This window comes from Coregonus lavaretus (genome assembly GCF_964263955.1).
Source record: "Coregonus lavaretus genome assembly, chromosome: 1".
Classification (NCBI taxonomy): domain Eukaryota; kingdom Metazoa; phylum Chordata; class Actinopteri; order Salmoniformes; family Salmonidae; genus Coregonus; species Coregonus lavaretus.
Genome location: NC_139988.1, coordinates 44,897,906 through 44,914,691, shown reverse-complemented (window position 1 = coordinate 44,914,691; position 16,786 = coordinate 44,897,906). Strand labels below are relative to the sequence as shown.

Sequence of the window (16,786 nt, the reverse complement as noted above, 5' to 3'; positions counted from 1 at the left end):
ATATGGTGGTAATGTTTTCAATATATAAAGGCTCCAATCAAAATAAATGTGCGCGTAATGGAGTTTTCCATAACATTAGTTCAACTTAAAAATGTCTAATTATTAAACATTTTCGTTACATTGTTATTACCTTCTAAATAACATTACAGTGTTATGCTTGTATTGTCTTACCTTAGGGTACTGTACTGCATGATAAACTAAAACAAATATCAAGTGGCTCCAAATGTGGGTTTGTAAAAAGTAGGAAGAAAAATATAAAAGATAAAAAGCGTTGGTCCTGTTGCTCTTTACAAAAGCAACCAATTTTACTAGGCTACTCGAGAAGTATAGCCTATCATTCCTGCCACTATACCAGAACACCTTACAGAATCAATGTAGGCTAAACACTACAATCCAGTTGATAAGGATATTTGGACAAGCAGGGTACAAATAGGCCGTTATTGACATCTATTTCGACTCTGTTGGCAGATGAGCTACACGCGCATGCACGCGGTTCTTGTAAACAGTCGGACACGAGATTTTTCCCAATCAAAATCCACTTCCAGTTTTTTGAAAACCTTCCAAAAATAGCACGAGAGGGGGAAACCCGCCACGATCCAAGGCAGGCACGGATACCGGAAATTCCGGACGATATTCTACATAGCACCGCGTAAAGCATAGGCTATACTCATACACTCCGCGTACCTTAACGTAGCCTATGCACTTTAGTGGCTGAGGCAACCGGGGCACTAAAGCCAGTGCGTGTGAATGTAATTCCATTCTTGATGCAAACTTCTCCGATTTTTCTCAGGGATGAAAGCTGGATCAAACTTTTCTCTTTCAGCTTTGGGTAGGATATGCTATGTGCGCATAGGTATTTCACCCAGGTAGATTCTCGCCACGCTTTCACGGTGAAGTCCACTTGACTGCGGGTCGGTGCTGTCCAGTGTCCAAAGTGCCCGTGAGAATCACCCATTTTCCGCTTTTCTGAATGGAACCATTATTGGGCTGGGTAGAAAAGGAGTGTGGTAAAAGTAGAAATTACAATTTAGGTGTACTTACGCGAAAAATCCCTTTTGCTTAAGTGCTGGGGTTTGCCTTGCTTGCGGCGAGACATGGTGGCTGGTGGCGGCGTTCAGCTCGGTTCACATCGGGAGAGCGGGGTTAGAAGGGAGACTCCAGATAAAATATCTTCATCAATGCCTTTGACATCCAAAATAAATTAGAAATAATACAACGATGGCGCAGGGAAGATGTATTGTGGGATCACCGTCATGGCTTTTTTGAAAATAGAGCGAGAGAGAGAGATGGAAAATGGCAAAAGCCCCCCTGAGCTGCAAGTTCAAGTGCGGACGTGACGTTTCTGCGAACTTGAACGTCAGGAGATGGATGGACACAGACATACAAAACATGGGCAGGGCGAAGCGGCAAAGTGGGAGGAGGGAAGGGAAATAACAAAACCAATGGACACTCATTAGGGGCTGGACATGAAAAATAGACCCGGAGAAGCCAATGGACAGAAAGATCAGGGGGCCGGACAAGCGGCACTTGGGGGAGGTAGTGAGGGAGCGCAAGGGAGAGAGATGTCTAATGAAAGCAATGTGCACTGTGTGTGTGAGAGGCGGGAGTGGGGGGGGGGGGGGGACAGCAAGAAAAGCCAATGGACAGGAGCTCAGAGGGGGCCGTACATATGCTGCATGTGGGGAGAGAAAGAAAAGAGAGAGAGAGAGAGAGAGAGAGAGAGAGAGAGAGAGAGAGAGAGAGAGAGAGAGAGAGAGAGAGAAAGAAAGAGAGAAAGAAAGAAAGAAAGAAAGAAAGAAAGAAAGAAAGAAAGAAAGAAAGAAAGAAAGAAAGAAAGAAAGAAAGAAAGAAAGAAAGAAAGAAAGAGACGTTTAATAGATGAAGTGGCAGTGGTGGACATTGTGGAGCCATGTGGTAGAAATACAAACATTTCTAGTCACACTCTCTCTGTGTGTGTGTGTGTGTGTGTGTGTGTGTGTGTGTGTGTGTGTGTGTGTGTGTGTGTGTGTGTGTGTGTGTGTGTGTGTGTGTGTGTGTGTGTGTGTGCAATATAGGGACAAAAGGAGAAAGGGCAAAGCGCCATTGAAACAAACGAAACGGAGCGCGTGAATATCGGGTTGCATGAACAGGACAGACAGGTTCTGGCAAGAGGGCACAGGGGTTGAACCTTACGCGCGCGCGCAGGTATAGAGAACCATCCCGGGACCAAAAATCTTTGAACTCGTGGAAACATAAGAGAGGTGTCCAAACCGTGCTATACCGATGTTTGAATACAGAGTTGGGTTTTGGGTTCAGTGGGCGAGGTTAGCGAGCACTATAGGCTAAAACTTCGAGACTATATGCTTTCTGTGAAATCCAAACTCCTTTACGAACAGACCGTGGGAGTATGCCCATAAGCGCCTATGTAGGCTAATAAGTTTCAGATGTGTTTCAGGTTGGACCGGCGGTTGGGGGAGGGGGTGTAAATACTCACAGAATGGGGGGTTTAGTAATATAAGAAGGGTTAAACACCGCCCGTGCAGACTAAATAACGACACCGTAAGAAGACATCATGCAAATAAAAAATTCAATGACAAGATGGGGTTGTGCGCGGGGAGGGTGGAGGAAAAGAGAGAAACAGACTATAGCGAGCTATAGCTGAAATGTGACTAGACAGCGACTGAAGCATATGCACAGGAGTGAGGAACCGCGCGCCATGCAAGTGCTGTACACACGGACCTGGGACACAGAGCATTATAGGACGGAGGGAGAGAGATAAATATAAAGAGAGCGAGAGAGAGACACGACCCGGAGTGGTGGAGGTGCTACGTTCAACGTCGACGACAAAAATATATATAACCAGTGAGTGAAATATTTTACAGGTTGCGACTAGCTGTTCGTTGCGCGCTGAAGAGTCTTGGTGCCTGGTGTGCTGTGGTGCATATGGGAGGACTTAAGGCTATGCTTACAGACTGTGTTATGACGGGGCGTCAAAGTTCAGGCGCTGATAAAAGAGGTTACAGAAGTTGCCTAATTCCGTTGAACGACACCATGGACGCTGCAGATACGAAGCCTATCTTCCATTGTTATATAGCCTATGGCAATAACAATATTACAGTACATTAGAGTTGTATCTTATACAGACCCAAGGCTGCTTGGTCGAATTGTATTTTTCACGTACACGCAAGGAATACAAAAACCACCATCAGAATGGTGGACGCTTTACCCATTTATTTCACTTTCTCTAAAGTTTTACGCAAGCAATATGGACTTAAAAACATGCAATAACCAATATAACAATTATTTGTAAATATGCCAATGCTACACTTTTCTGATATTGTACATATTTGACCAGTGATCATTCCAGATGTTCCCTATATAGTGCTGAGAGCGCGGTGGAGATAAGAGGAATGATCTGTGACTGTTTTAGAACAATCTCAGTTTTCCATGGTCCCCAATTTAAATATTCGCCATCGATAACTTTAAATGCAGCTCTCATCTTCTGTTTGGAGTCATTTTCGTCCAATTGCGCACAATGGGGAATGCAGCCTCTTTGAGACTTGTTCTGGAACGGCCATTAGGCTATAGTAATTGAAAACAAGGAACAGCTATACATTGACAATTGTTTCATGTCTAAATAACAGTTTTAAACAGTTGGATACTAAATGCCATAGTTTTCAATTTAAACTAACACAATCTTGGACATTTATCCTAAGTGGTTTAAAAATGAAGATTTTTTTCTTATGAATTTATGGCTGATATTTAGCCCGTTTCAATTGTCTCAGTCTTCCACATAGCGGGACATGATTGCTTAATCCAAAAGGTGACCTAAATCAAGTGGATGTGTTGCTTGTGTCCCCACACTGTAAACCTTATAGTTTACTTCAATATGCATGGCGTATATAGGACTTAATACTGTTGGGACACACTTTTAATTCACTTGATGGGCTTTCCTTAAATGTCGCTGTAATTTTTTGAGGACACCGGCATGCACTTAAGATCAGGCTTTACGCACATGGTGCAATGGTTAAAAGAAACAATGTTACAAGGAAATTCACTTGTAGCCTTAATTTTAACTATGATTGTGTATCCTACTGTTTTCAATTTAAAAATATCGGTATAAAATAGGGCAGAGAATATCATCGGGATCATTCAGTAAGCAGCCTGTTATGTTACTTTATAGTGACAGCCGGCCACCGAGGTCTCTTCAACTGGATAGGCTTCACTGAAATCATTCACTTGTAGGCTTCACATTGATTCTTATCTTAGTGTGGACCGCCCACCATATAGCATCCCAATGATAGAAATGCACATTTGTAGAGAAGTTTCCCACAATAGCATTGAAGAACATCACCATGAAGGTGTAAACAAGTTGAAAAGATGACCATGCTAATGTATTTTTTTGTTAACAATTTGGATTCATATCGATTCCCCCCAAACTGCCACAATAAAAAAAACTAACGCCACTTTGTAGGCCTACTGTACAAGTAATTAAAGTATTTCATGGACATCGCGTGTGTAAGCTGTTGACTAGTCTAGGCTACTGTCTGTATGCGTGAAAGCTCTTGTGGGGCCCTCGCTTTAACATCCATATTCTAAGGCACAGAGCGTTAACCTTGACCTCTCCCTACACCCCACTCCATCTGTTGGCACAAATAATCTTTTTCCTGTTTTTCTTCCCCTACTCTTTCTCCCGCTCACTCCACCCGCCCTCTCTCCCCTGCTCACTCAATGCGGACATTGATCAAAGCCCAAGAGTGCTACTACTCGTGCGGGAGGGAGCCCAGGCCGCGAGCATCTCAATACGCAAATGCAGTATTTGCGGTGTTAATGCATTAGAGGTATCCATGTAGCACCACACTGCATGGATGCATGGACTGACATGCACCACGTACAAGTGTGTGTGTGTGTGTGTGTGAGAGAGAGAGAGAGAGAGAGAGAGAGAGAGAGAGAGAGAGAGAGAGAGAGAGAGAGAGAGAGAGAGAGAGAGAGAGAGAGAGAGAGAGAGAGAGAGAGAGAAATACGTTTCTCATGCCAATAAAGCCCTTAAATTGAAATTGAATTGAGAGAGAGAAATACAGAACACTCCCGTTTTGTCTTATAACCTAATGCAAACGAATAATATGTTATAACAAGAACTGAAAATCACCTGCATGCATAGCCTACCCTCCACGTGCGGGAGCCCGGAGGAAATTGAGTGATTGGGCGCTCGGTTGCATTTCAATATATGGAAATGACCAGAGGCTCGCGCAATAAATCAGTGCTCAATACACAACACATTCTCTGTGTCTCTTCATGCTTCACTCTACCCATTTCTCCCACTTCTGTTGGACTATTCAACCGCTTCTGGTATGAAGGATCTGCCTCTAAACGTTGGAGTTATGACATCTAAAAAGCACATTTAGGCTAATCTGTAAAAAAATAAAAATAAAGCGCGTGAAGTGCATGCAGGCCTACACAAATAGGTTATGCATAGATTTTTGGGGGTTGTTTTACATTCTATCTGCATCACCAAGAATAACAACAATATGTAGGAAGTCGACTAAGTCGACTAAACCATTCCATTGTTCTGCACTACCTCCCCTAACAAGAAAAGTTGGAAATGTGTTCTACCCTCTTGTGGCTTTGAGTCTCTAGTGACTCTTGTCAAGGATGTAGAGTAATGTAGAGTAAAATACCTAAGATACCAGCGAGTGAAACAACTCCAGTCCAGAGCCTAACATATTACTCTGGACTGGAGTTGGTTCACTCGCTTTCAGTTCAGGATAAGAATACTTTAAAATCGAAAAAACACCTAAAAATTAAGTTGTTTCACTTTGATAAACGCCAAAAAAGTAATCCCATGCGCGATGCGCCAGGCAAACACTCACAACCCACTTCAACGTGTTTATGGTGGGTCTTTACGCACACAGTGCTCCATTGAGCGCGTTTGGAGGACATAGGCCACTCTCTCTCTTTCAGCATTGTCCTCTCCCAGCAAAGAGGATGGACGTTTCTCTTTACAAATCAGAGAGAAAACCAGGGAATTAACTCAAAATCCTTGGTTAATCGAGCCTTACCTTTTCGGAGGAATATCAAGCTCTGCTGGTCGAGGCATGATTCCCAGCCTTACAATTAATATTAATGGCTAGATTTCACAATGTGGCATTATCACACCGAGAGATGGGCGAGCATGCAGCCCAGGCTTCGGCAGGTATTAGATAAAATCTGAAGGATTATGCGGCTATAGGCAAAATTATCACCCTGAGCTCCCATTCTCTCCTTCTCGCTCCCTGTGTGTGTGCGTGTGTGTGTGTGTGCATATCTAATTTGTAAGCAACATACGTGCGTACCATCACACACACCACACACAGGTGCGAAAATCATCAAATTAATTACATAACTCAAGTGTTAATGGTAACAGTCAGGTTTCCGAAACCGCAAACGCCCGTCTCCCTCCGACGGGCTGCAGATACCACCCAGCAATCTGCAACAATCTCGGGGTAATGCATGACCATGTTTATTGCTGTAGTAGTTAAGTCGGTGTTAATTTTACACTAAACGCTTGTTATGATGATAAATGGGGAGGCCGAAATGGTCCACATGGGACATCAACCATTTATTTATCTGTTGAACGGAGGCCTGCCTCCTATGTCAGTGCATTAATGTTAGTTACATAGAACTGAAATACCATGACTGAGGTTTATCCAAGAGCGAAGCACACACCCTTGGCACTCTGACTTATGATACCCCCGCCACAAATGTTCAAATGTGGGTTCCACATCGCAAACCCAGTCTCTTTAAACGTTTAGCGCAGGAGGTTTCCTTAAAGGCTAATAATTAGCCTATTGTTTGTTGTATTTTCATGAATGGAATTTTTCATGGAATGCTGTATGTTCAAGGGTTTATCATAGGCCTAATATAAAATCACACGTTTGTCATAATCAACTTTTAGGTTCATTTAAATAATAAATAATAAGCCAAGGCCTACCAGTACTCATATATTGACAAACATCAAAGTAAGCGATAGCCCAGATGGTAGGCATAACGTATTACCTCCTTGAAACCTGTCTACATACAGACTATGCTATTTTTCGGTTTTGACGCACTTAGAGGAGGCCATGGCATTGGCATGACTTCCACAATCATGGACTCAGACGCCCTCTAGCGTCAGCAATCAGTAAATCACAGATGCTTGGTCAGTCCAGTCCTTGAGCTCCAATTTGTAATTGCCAGCATATGACAGTATCGTACACTATAGGCATTTTCCTCGTTTACTCTCCGTATGAGACTTGCACTATGAAGGCTTTGAACATTAGTAGGCCTATATCCGAGTAGGGTTAGAGTTATTTTCTGGAAGAAATTTGATATCTATCGAAATTCCAATGTCGATGTTCAACTCCTCTTTAGCCTAGGTCTACTCCATCTACAGGAAAAAAATTCATCGATTAAAATAGAATGTATAATCATGGGAGTAAGATTATTTCTAAACAAGGTTAAGCAGGCTAATGTAACAGAACAACGAACAAGGCAACTTCAAATATTGGCTTGCCAAGAATCTGAGAAAAGGTTAATGAAAATATCTATAGGCCTACATGTTGCATCACCTGTTTCAACTACTATTTTAAACATTAGGCCTAGTTGGAAAAGATAATGTTTGAAGTAGGCTAAGCCTACAGCTTACAATATTTTGCCGAATAAATTACAATTGAATTGATGCAGTGCGGCAGGATTGAGGTCAATGCCATTTGTATTCCTGAAAAAAGGAGTAGTGAATTGAAAGTCAATTAATTAATTGATTTGGGGGGAAATCCTCATATAATCCGCAGTTTTATTTACGGAATTGTTCAGTTTTTCATTTTTTTTTTCGCTAGAGCTGAAAGGTCAGACCGATAAATAGTTAAGCCACGGTTTTTGAAAGACATGATAACCATCTTTGAAAATTCTTTGACAAACTGATAAAACTCACATTCTCGGAAACAAAACCTCCTATGTTGTGTTGTAGCTATAAAGACATTCGGTTTTGCTATGTGGAGCGCGACACACAAAAGGGCTGATCATGCGGGTGCAATTTATTAGTCTGCTCTATTACATGATCGTGATGTATTTAACTAGGCCTATTTATATTTCCATGTATATATTCTTAGTATTATTAGACTATTATTATTATTATTATTATTATTATTATTATTATTATTATTATTATTATTATTATTATTATGCTCAATTATTTTTCTATTGACAATCTGTCCTCAAAATAGGCTACGCATGTCGCCAGACAGTAGAACTGTGGATTGTCTCTCCCTCTCAAAGTAAATGAATTCCAACTGTTTGTCCTCTTATAGTCTACGTGGCGTTTATTACCCTCAGACGGATGAATGGGACATACCTCAGAGAACTTAGTGATAAATCATGTATTTTTAATGAATATCAATAGAAGAAACCCCAAAGACATAGCCCGCTATCTAATTTGATTAAACTGTGCTTAGGGCGGCTGGAAGTCTCTGACCGGGGAATAGTGTAGTAATGACTCGGCGGGTGTTACACCAGCCTATTTTAATGATCTAATGGACTGCCTGTGAGTTTAACTCCGCGCGGTTCAAATGATTAGCACCGACGAAAAATAGCATTCGTTCTGACATGATCCTTAATATCCGTTCTATAGTTACAGCCGCCCGCCCACTACCCATGATATCTGTTTGGGTGATGTGCAGGTGCATGTGCACGTTGTCTATACAAACAATTTACGTAGCACGCAAAAGGTCAGAGAGCACGCACAGCAATATCCATAGGCCTAAATGAGCACAGTTCAACGAAAACATTTACAAAAGCGAAAAAAAGATAAAGAAAGCTAAAGAAAAATATTAAATCTGGTAGAGGAAAAATGTAAACTGCCAAGAAAGAGAAACTTCAAGTCAATCAAAAAGTGATATGACAGATAAATAAGTTATTGCAGGATGATTTCCTACACCAATTTACGGAGAGTGGGTAGTTAGGACTAAGTCTAATTGTTGCATTAGCCTACACAACAGTTCATTTCAGAACCATGGACAGCGTACTTTTTTGTTGTTGTACTTAACCATTTCATCTGGCGCACCAAACGTCAAAATTTCGCCAAAACTATTCTGCTCTGCCTCTTGGCAACACATAGGCCTATGTGCATCGATCTAAAAAAAAAAACGATTTGTTTGTAGGCTAACCAAATGTAGACCTATAGGCCTAGGTATAAATATGACCAGTCTTTGCGGTCGATAGGCCTACATGTGAATGCATAGGCACATTTTTTCACAGAATATGCCTTCACTGTGTGCTTCGTAATGTCCGTTACGTTCACATTCAGAATTTAATGTATGTTCTATATGGTAGTTTGCAAACACCCTACACATATTGGTTGTAGTTTACATTACAGGCTACAACTTATGTGCACATTGCACGCATGTGCCCTGTGCTGCTCCATAGTATTTGAAAATATGTATGTCATGCAAGAATGCAGTCATGATGTAGGTAGGCCTAAGACAGTGTCTAGTGCTACCACTAAAACGGAGTATTGGAAAGGGTTTATTATTGTTAATACCAGTGAAAATCTACACATTTCAAGGTGTATTCTTAGACTGAAGATTATTCCAACAGCTCAGGTATGTGAATCAATTATCTTTCCTAAAGCAGTTATGGCATGCATAAATTATATTGTTATGAAGGATAACAACAGTTGATAGAGAATGATGCTGAACAAAGTCTGTAGTAGCACTTTATATTGCCATTGTAAGGGGGCCAACCCACATCAGCCCACCACTGATGTGCAGCACCTACCTTTGTTAAGGGTTATGGTTAGGGTTTAGGTAAGGGAAAGTTGTTCAATTGCTTAATATGTTGGAGCCTAAAAACACGGCCTGTCTTATGGCTCCTTTGTACTGAACAGCAGCCATTTTGCAGTAGCTAAGTTAGTCATTTTCAACATCGTATACCTGTTTATTGACAATAACTTGAGTCGATTTGCCCACCATTTTCTTCCACACAGTCTTTTATTTGTAAATAATAAAAATGAACTCTTGAATATAAAACATACACATCAGTAGAGCCACATCTGTTATACAAACAAGAAATGTTGCAGTGAATACTTCTTTCCTAGATATCGTGTTTTGAGTGGATACCTATGGACTGTAAACAATCAGTATCATGGAGTAATACCGACAAAGGAAAGGGCAGTGGGCCGCACCGCAAGGGGTTAAACTGAAACGTCAGCAAATAAGATTTTCATTGGCTTTTAAATTCAGTCCAAACCATGAGAAAATAGTGGGTTTAAAGTTTTGCAATTAAAGAAACAAGATGGTGTGTGTTGCAAATAGTCACGTTGGTGTTGGCTGCTATTACGAGAATCTGAAAGGTCTGTTGGCTCCCCCTTGTGGTTGGGCACCGCTCAGCGGCTCTCACAGCACAGGGCATGGGGCTCTGATCTGTTTCCATAGGACCAGGAATGTTTGGATCGTTTTGTGTGTGTGTAAATATTGTCAAACTTCTCCCGATGACTCATATTTACAATGTGTGTGTGCGCTTAAGTAATGTGTGTAGTCAAATGCACTAATTTGATAATCATATATCTTTATAATTTCTGTCAAGTCATAATTATACTTCATATACATTAAGCTCTGTTTTTATACACACATTCTCTACCTCTGTTTCCAGCCCCACTGTCATAGACTACAGTTAAAGCACCTAGATCCTCAGATAGTCAGGGGTCTCCAGTTTGCTCAGTACTACGATACAGCACTGCTCTCCAAAGGGTTCAAAAGGAACACAAGAAAATAAAAAAAGGCTTTTGGAGACTTCCTAATATGGGAATTCGTACCCAGAGTTGGAGGTGTGGCCTGGGCGGAGCTTATTCCCCCGTGTCCGCCCTTGGAAGGCGGATGGCTTGGCTTTTCTGTTTGTATTCATATTCAGTACGAGCAAACTGTACAAGTACATGCAACATACAAGTTGGCCTAAAATATGTGGAACTAACACACATTTAGTCTCTTTTTTAAAAGTAATTCGTCTGGCTTTTGTTTTACAAAAAAATGTGCATGCAGCTTGGGCCGGGGTCCCGAGTCATGCTGTGCCTGCCACGCTCGCAGGGGCGGGACTAGAGGGGGGTATGACAAGACCTCTGCAGGTCTGCAGACCACCGTCACTCGAAACCAAATACACACACAGGGAGTCTGCACCACATGGTACCTTTCTCAACTCTAGGCAAATAGAATATGGAATAAAATATATCTAACCATCATTTGGCCTCTGTTTTTCTTTCTCTTTTGCAATCAATCGTTGTCTGAAAAATAATCAAGCTTTTGTGCTTGCGTTGATCTTAGAACAAGTGTGTTTTCCACCTGTGCAGACTCCCTCCACTAACAGGTTGTGCAATCATGCCAACCCTCACAGATACCCATAGTGACGCCATGACGGCATCAATGCTGCAACACATTTTGATGGGCAACTGTCGGCAGGGCATCATCAATATTTTCTCTTTGTCTCCTGCACACCCTTTATGGCCTCACAATAACCTCTTCACTGATTGGCTTCACCAAGCCTGGGCTGACGTCCCTTTTGCCACCTAACAGAGTGGGCTGCATGAGTCCCTTCTATCTCAGGAGCACGTGCCATAACACACTCAACAGAGAGAGAGGAGGAATGGACAAAGAGGGGAAAAAGAAAGGAGATGTCAGAGAGAGAGGAGGGGGATGGATACATAAAAAGGAGGAATGAGGAATACAAGAGGTGAGACTCAGGAGCAAGGCCCCAGCAGCCCAGAGAAAGGCGTGAGGGAAGGGAGGGAGGCATGGCAAGTGATTGTCAGAATCCAGCTAAGCTCTGATTGGCTAGTTCTCTATCTCCCTTCCTTTCTCTCTCTCTCTCTCTCTCTCTCTCTCTCTCTCTCTCTCTCTCTCTCTCTCTCTCTCTCTATCTCTATTTCTCTCTGTCTGATTTGCTCTTTTGCCCTAAGGGCAATTGGCCCTAGGTATGTTGTCATGCACTCTGGTCATTTGTGGTCCATTGGTTGTGGTCCATTTGGGGTTGTGGTTACGTTGCGGTCACTAAGAGCGCATACTAGCTGGTCCTGAGCTGTCCAGGGATGTCTGGGACGCCCGCCGCGTGAGCGAGGCTAATGTAGGGTCCACCAATGAGGACGGGGGAAACAGTTTGTACCAGCCAATCACTGTGCTAGAGAGATCCAGCTCCTCCAATAGGATCTGTGCAACTCCCATGAAGCATTTGTGGTCCAGTCGCCCGTAGTCGCCCCAGACTATTACCTGTGGAAGGGGAGAGAGATATGTTAGGCCAAGGAAGCATGCACGCACACGCACAAACACAAACAAACACATAACACACAGTACAGCTCCCCGGTGTTATTACCTGGAGGACCTTCCCCTGTGGGCTCTCCTCAAACAGCAGGGCCTGCTGATAAAGTGGCTCCAGGGTTTTACGTGCAATCTTGGTTTTCTTTTTGGCTTTACAGGCTCCGTTGTCCAACAGGTACACCTTGACATAGGGAGCTGCAGCGAGAGAGAGGTGGGGGGAGAAAGGAATGAGGGAATGGAGAACAAACACACTTATCTGTAGGTGGGTGGGTGGGTGGGTGTATGTGGTACCTGGGAGTGATTTGGACCCTGGTTTGGGGTTAAGGCCACGTGCCCTGATCACCTCTACCTCCAGCTGGCCTTTTTTATCCATCATTCCGATTTGAACATCTCCTGTAAAACACACACAGTATATCTTATCCAGTTCAATGAATGTATCATACTGTATGTAGTATCTTATGTCAGGTTACACAAGTCCTTTGTGTCACTCACCCATGGCAGGTGTGGCTAATGTTTGCCGGCCCACCAGTTGGGCCGGGCCAAGGCCATCCAGGAAGTCACTGAACTGACTGTCAGCCCCCAGCCTCATCCCCGAGAAGATTAGACTGGAATACACACACACACACACACACACACACACACAGACAGACACACACATACTGGGGTTAGACTACTGAATAACGTTACAATGGATAAGCATTGAGAATGACACTACCACTATAGTCAAAGAGACAGAGTGAGGCTAGAGATACTGACTTCCCCTCAGAGCTGTAGCTGTTCATGCTGCCGTTGGTGGAGTCTCTGCTGGTCTGGCGGTTCATGGCAGAGCGGGGGTAATCTACAGCCATACCCACCTCTGTACTCCTCTGGATCTGGATTTTGTTCTTTTTCTTGCCCTTCTTCTTAGTATCCACCCCCACTGCTTCTTATTGCACACACACAGCAAACACACAACAATGCATGAACAATACCAACAGGTGGTCAGATGGGTGCTGGATCCAGGGCTTGTGTATGGGAGAGTCTTGTTTGTATGGTCTGTCTGTGTTACCTTTCTGGGAGGTGAGCTGTGAGGTGCTGCAGCTGCGTCTGGAGGGCAGGCCCACGATGGCCACCACGCGTTGGCTGAGGCTGGAGCGTCGCTTCTTGCCCCCGCCCAATGCTGTATCTGATTGGCTGCCGTCCGTGCGCTCAATGCCATAGATCTCACCGCTCACGCTGGTGCTCTTCAACATGCTGCGGCCTGACGCATGGATCGCATTGCTACACACACATACAGACAAATATATGTTGCAGACATTACTGCAACACACAGGAGTGTGTGTTTGTGTGTGTGTGTGTTTGCGTGTGTGTGTGGTTCTATTTACTTGAAGCGTCCCCGGGGTCTCTCTGACTGGATGGACATGTAGCTGGTACTACTGATGCGGGAGGCACTGCTGGTGCGAGAGATGGCTGACACGTCACTGACATCACTGTCTGAAGACTTGCAGGATACGTTCTCACAGCTGGTTCTCCTCTGGTCCTTATACAGCTAGAGATAGGATGAGACGATATATACACATGTATTTATTAATGCCAATAAACTTAATTGAATTGTTTTGAATTGAGAGGGGGGATAGACAAGTGAGGGGTGAGAGAGAGATGGAAGGAGGGACAGGGATATGGGGAGCGAGAGAGAGAGAGAGAGGGACAGAGACATGGGGAGCGAGAGAGAGAGAGAGAGAGAGAGAGGGATAGAGAGAGATGGTGAGAGGGACAGAGATACAGGGAGCGAGAGAGAGAGAGGGACAGAGATATGGGGAGTGAGAGAGAGAGGGACAGAGAGAGATGGAGGGAAGGACAGAGATATGGGGAGCGAGAGAGAGAGGGACAGAGAGAGATGGAAAGGGAGACAGACAGAGGGTTAGGGTTAGTGGCTGACCTCTAGTGAAAGGTGACTGACCTCGCGTTTGCTCTTAAGCGCCCTCTCCAGGTCCCTGCTGGAAGTGGAGGGAGCAGCAGAACTCCTGTAGGAGTCCCTCTGCTGCACCTTCATCTGGAGCTGACGAACACGCTCCTCTGCTGCTAGAGCTAGACACACACACACACACACACACACATACACACACACACACACACACACAGGGAGGAATGAGCAAAAATAAGCACACACACATATCTCTCACTCATTCAGGTTTACAGACAAAATCAAGTCTAGAAAGCCACACACACCTTGCTCTACGGGGCTGCTACTCTTGTCGGGGACCTGTGGGAGGTGTCTGACCCTGCGAGCTGCTGACGAGGACGTCACGGAGGAGGACAGAGACGCACCACCTTGGAGGGGGATCCTGAGAGAGAGAGATGGAAAGAGAGAGGATGAGAGAATGAGAGAGAGATACAACAAGGGGATGTATCTCTTCATGGAAATCCTGCAACACCAACTATTAGTTTCACTGTTGGACACAGAGTTTTTACACATACAGTGAGCTCCAAAAGTATTGGGACAGTGACCTATATATTTTTCTTTCTCGGCTCTGTACTCCAGCACTTTGGATATGAAATGATACAATGACTATGAGGTTAAAGTGCACTGTCAGCTTTAATTTGAGGGTATTTTAATCCATATCGGGTGAACCGTTTAGAAATTACAGCACTTTTTGTGCATAGTCCCCACATTTTAGGGGACCAAAAGTATTGGGACAAATTCACTTATATGTGTATTCAAGTAGTAAAAAGTTAAGTATTTGGTCCCATATTCATAGTACACAATGACTACATCAAGCTTGTGACTCCAAGATTATGGATTACGGATAATCCTGAATGAATCATGAATAATGAGTGAGAAAGTTACAGACGCACAAATATCATACCCCCAAGACATGCTAACCTCTCAACATTACAATAACAGGGGGGGCTAGCATGTCTTGAGGGTATGATATTTGTGCGTCTGTAACTTTCTCACTCATTATTCACGATTCATTCAGGATTATCCATAATCATGGTCGCATCCACATTAATGTAGAAGTGTTTAGAAATATATTATATTCTTATTTACAATACAATACAAATGACACAATACATTATTTACCATTAATTTCTATTGGGCACAAAATAAACTGAAACGCAACCAAAATAAACAGCAAATGGAAGCAAGTCACAAGCTTGATGTAGTTATTGCATACTATGAATATGGGACCAAATACTTAACTTTTTACTACTTTAATACACATATAAGTGAATTTCTCCCAATACTTTTGGTCCCCTAAAATGGGGGACTATGTACAAAAAGTGCTGTGATTTCTAAACGGTTCACCCGAAATGGATGAAAATACCCTCAAATTGAAGCTGACAGTGCACTTTAACCTCATAGTCATTGTCTCATTTCAAATCCAAAGTGCTGGAGTACAGAGCCAAAACAACAAAACATTTGTCACTGTCCAAATACTTTTGGAGCTCACAGTACGAACTAAGAAGTAAACACGAGTAAAGCTTGGTAACACAGTGAGGGGAAGTGTACTACACTCAATATGCAGCTCATTCCATTGTGGCTGGTGTGAGGTCCTGTAGCAAAAAGAGCTAGATACATTGAGACCGTGAAAAACATAGACAATTAGCATTAGTGAGCATTTAAGTGATAATGCCCGAGAAGCCGGTGTTTGGAGGATATATTGGCACAGGTGTTGTTCGTCGAGGCCAGCAAACCGTGCCAATATATCCTCCAAACACCGGCTTCAAGGGCATTATCACTTTTATATAACGGGTTACCAACATATTCAAATAATTATTTACATATTTTCATTAAAAACTTTATTTTGATGAATTTATTCATACTATTTCATCCTTCCACATGATATAGTCCCGACACAAATCTAGGGTTGCTACCCACGCCGGCTGGTCGTTCGTTCTATCGGTTCGGTTGCCAGAGACGCGACCCAATCGTTCAGTCTTTTTGTTCTGTATCTATGGACGCGACCCAGTCATTCGTTCTATATGTTCTATTACCATACTGGCTGGCAATGTTCTTATCCCTTGCTTGCTAGCTAGTCAACTACAGCTAACTTACAGTCACGTCAAACAGTGCAGCCAGGACAACAAAGCAGCTGCATTTGCATTTGTTTAAGCTATTTTCAAGTGACATTTATTTGGATACATCCATAACAATGAGCTAATGAGGCGCGATTTCACCTGGCATAGAAAATGTGCTCTCTCATCAGGACACTGTTGTTCAGAGGAGCTAGCCAACAACACAGCTAACACAATCACTTCAAACTGAAGCTGGAAAGACTGCAAACTATCTGCACTTCGTTTTGTTTTTACCTGTTTTCAATTTATATTTATTTGTATATATCCATAAAAATGATGCTGATTCATGATTTCGACTGGCTGAGAAAAGCTGCCTGCCTGTCTGTCTCGACCTGACTCCCGACTCGTTCATTACTATACGACAGCTGGAGTTACCCTTTGAATATTGAAACAATGTTGCAAATGTGGGAGAGACAGACAGCAAGGTTTATACA

The 16,786-nt window shown here is 43.1% G+C and overlaps 2 protein-coding genes across 3 annotated transcripts in view; both read right to left on the bottom strand.

The window, feature by feature from the left end:
• Positions 1-1,096, bottom strand: part of LOC311128819 (B-cell lymphoma/leukemia 11A-like) — a gene marked incomplete at its 5' end in the record, with an annotated part of 33,244 nt that extends 32,148 nt beyond the window's left edge. For both annotated transcript variants that reach the window (XM_084161050.1, XM_084161049.1), the window contains one exon: positions 1,042-1,096. In XM_084161050.1, the coding sequence (XP_084017176.1) occupies positions 1,042-1,096 (55 nt within the window). The remainder of the gene's footprint in view (positions 1-1,041) is intronic.
• Positions 1,097-12,029: 10,933 nt separating this feature from the next.
• Positions 12,030-16,786, bottom strand: part of LOC311135014 (regulating synaptic membrane exocytosis protein 1-like) — a gene marked incomplete at both ends in the record, with an annotated part of 81,109 nt that continues 76,352 nt past the window's right edge. Inside the window, 9 exons of the mRNA XM_084168851.1 lie at positions 12,030-12,245; positions 12,349-12,488; positions 12,585-12,686; positions 12,786-12,898; positions 13,050-13,215; positions 13,342-13,553; positions 13,658-13,821; positions 14,212-14,360; positions 14,502-14,617. Of these exons, the coding sequence (XP_084024977.1) occupies positions 12,030-12,245; positions 12,349-12,488; positions 12,585-12,686; positions 12,786-12,898; positions 13,050-13,215; positions 13,342-13,553; positions 13,658-13,821; positions 14,212-14,360; positions 14,502-14,617 (1,378 nt within the window). The remainder of the gene's footprint in view (positions 12,246-12,348; positions 12,489-12,584; positions 12,687-12,785; positions 12,899-13,049; positions 13,216-13,341; positions 13,554-13,657; positions 13,822-14,211; positions 14,361-14,501; positions 14,618-16,786) is intronic.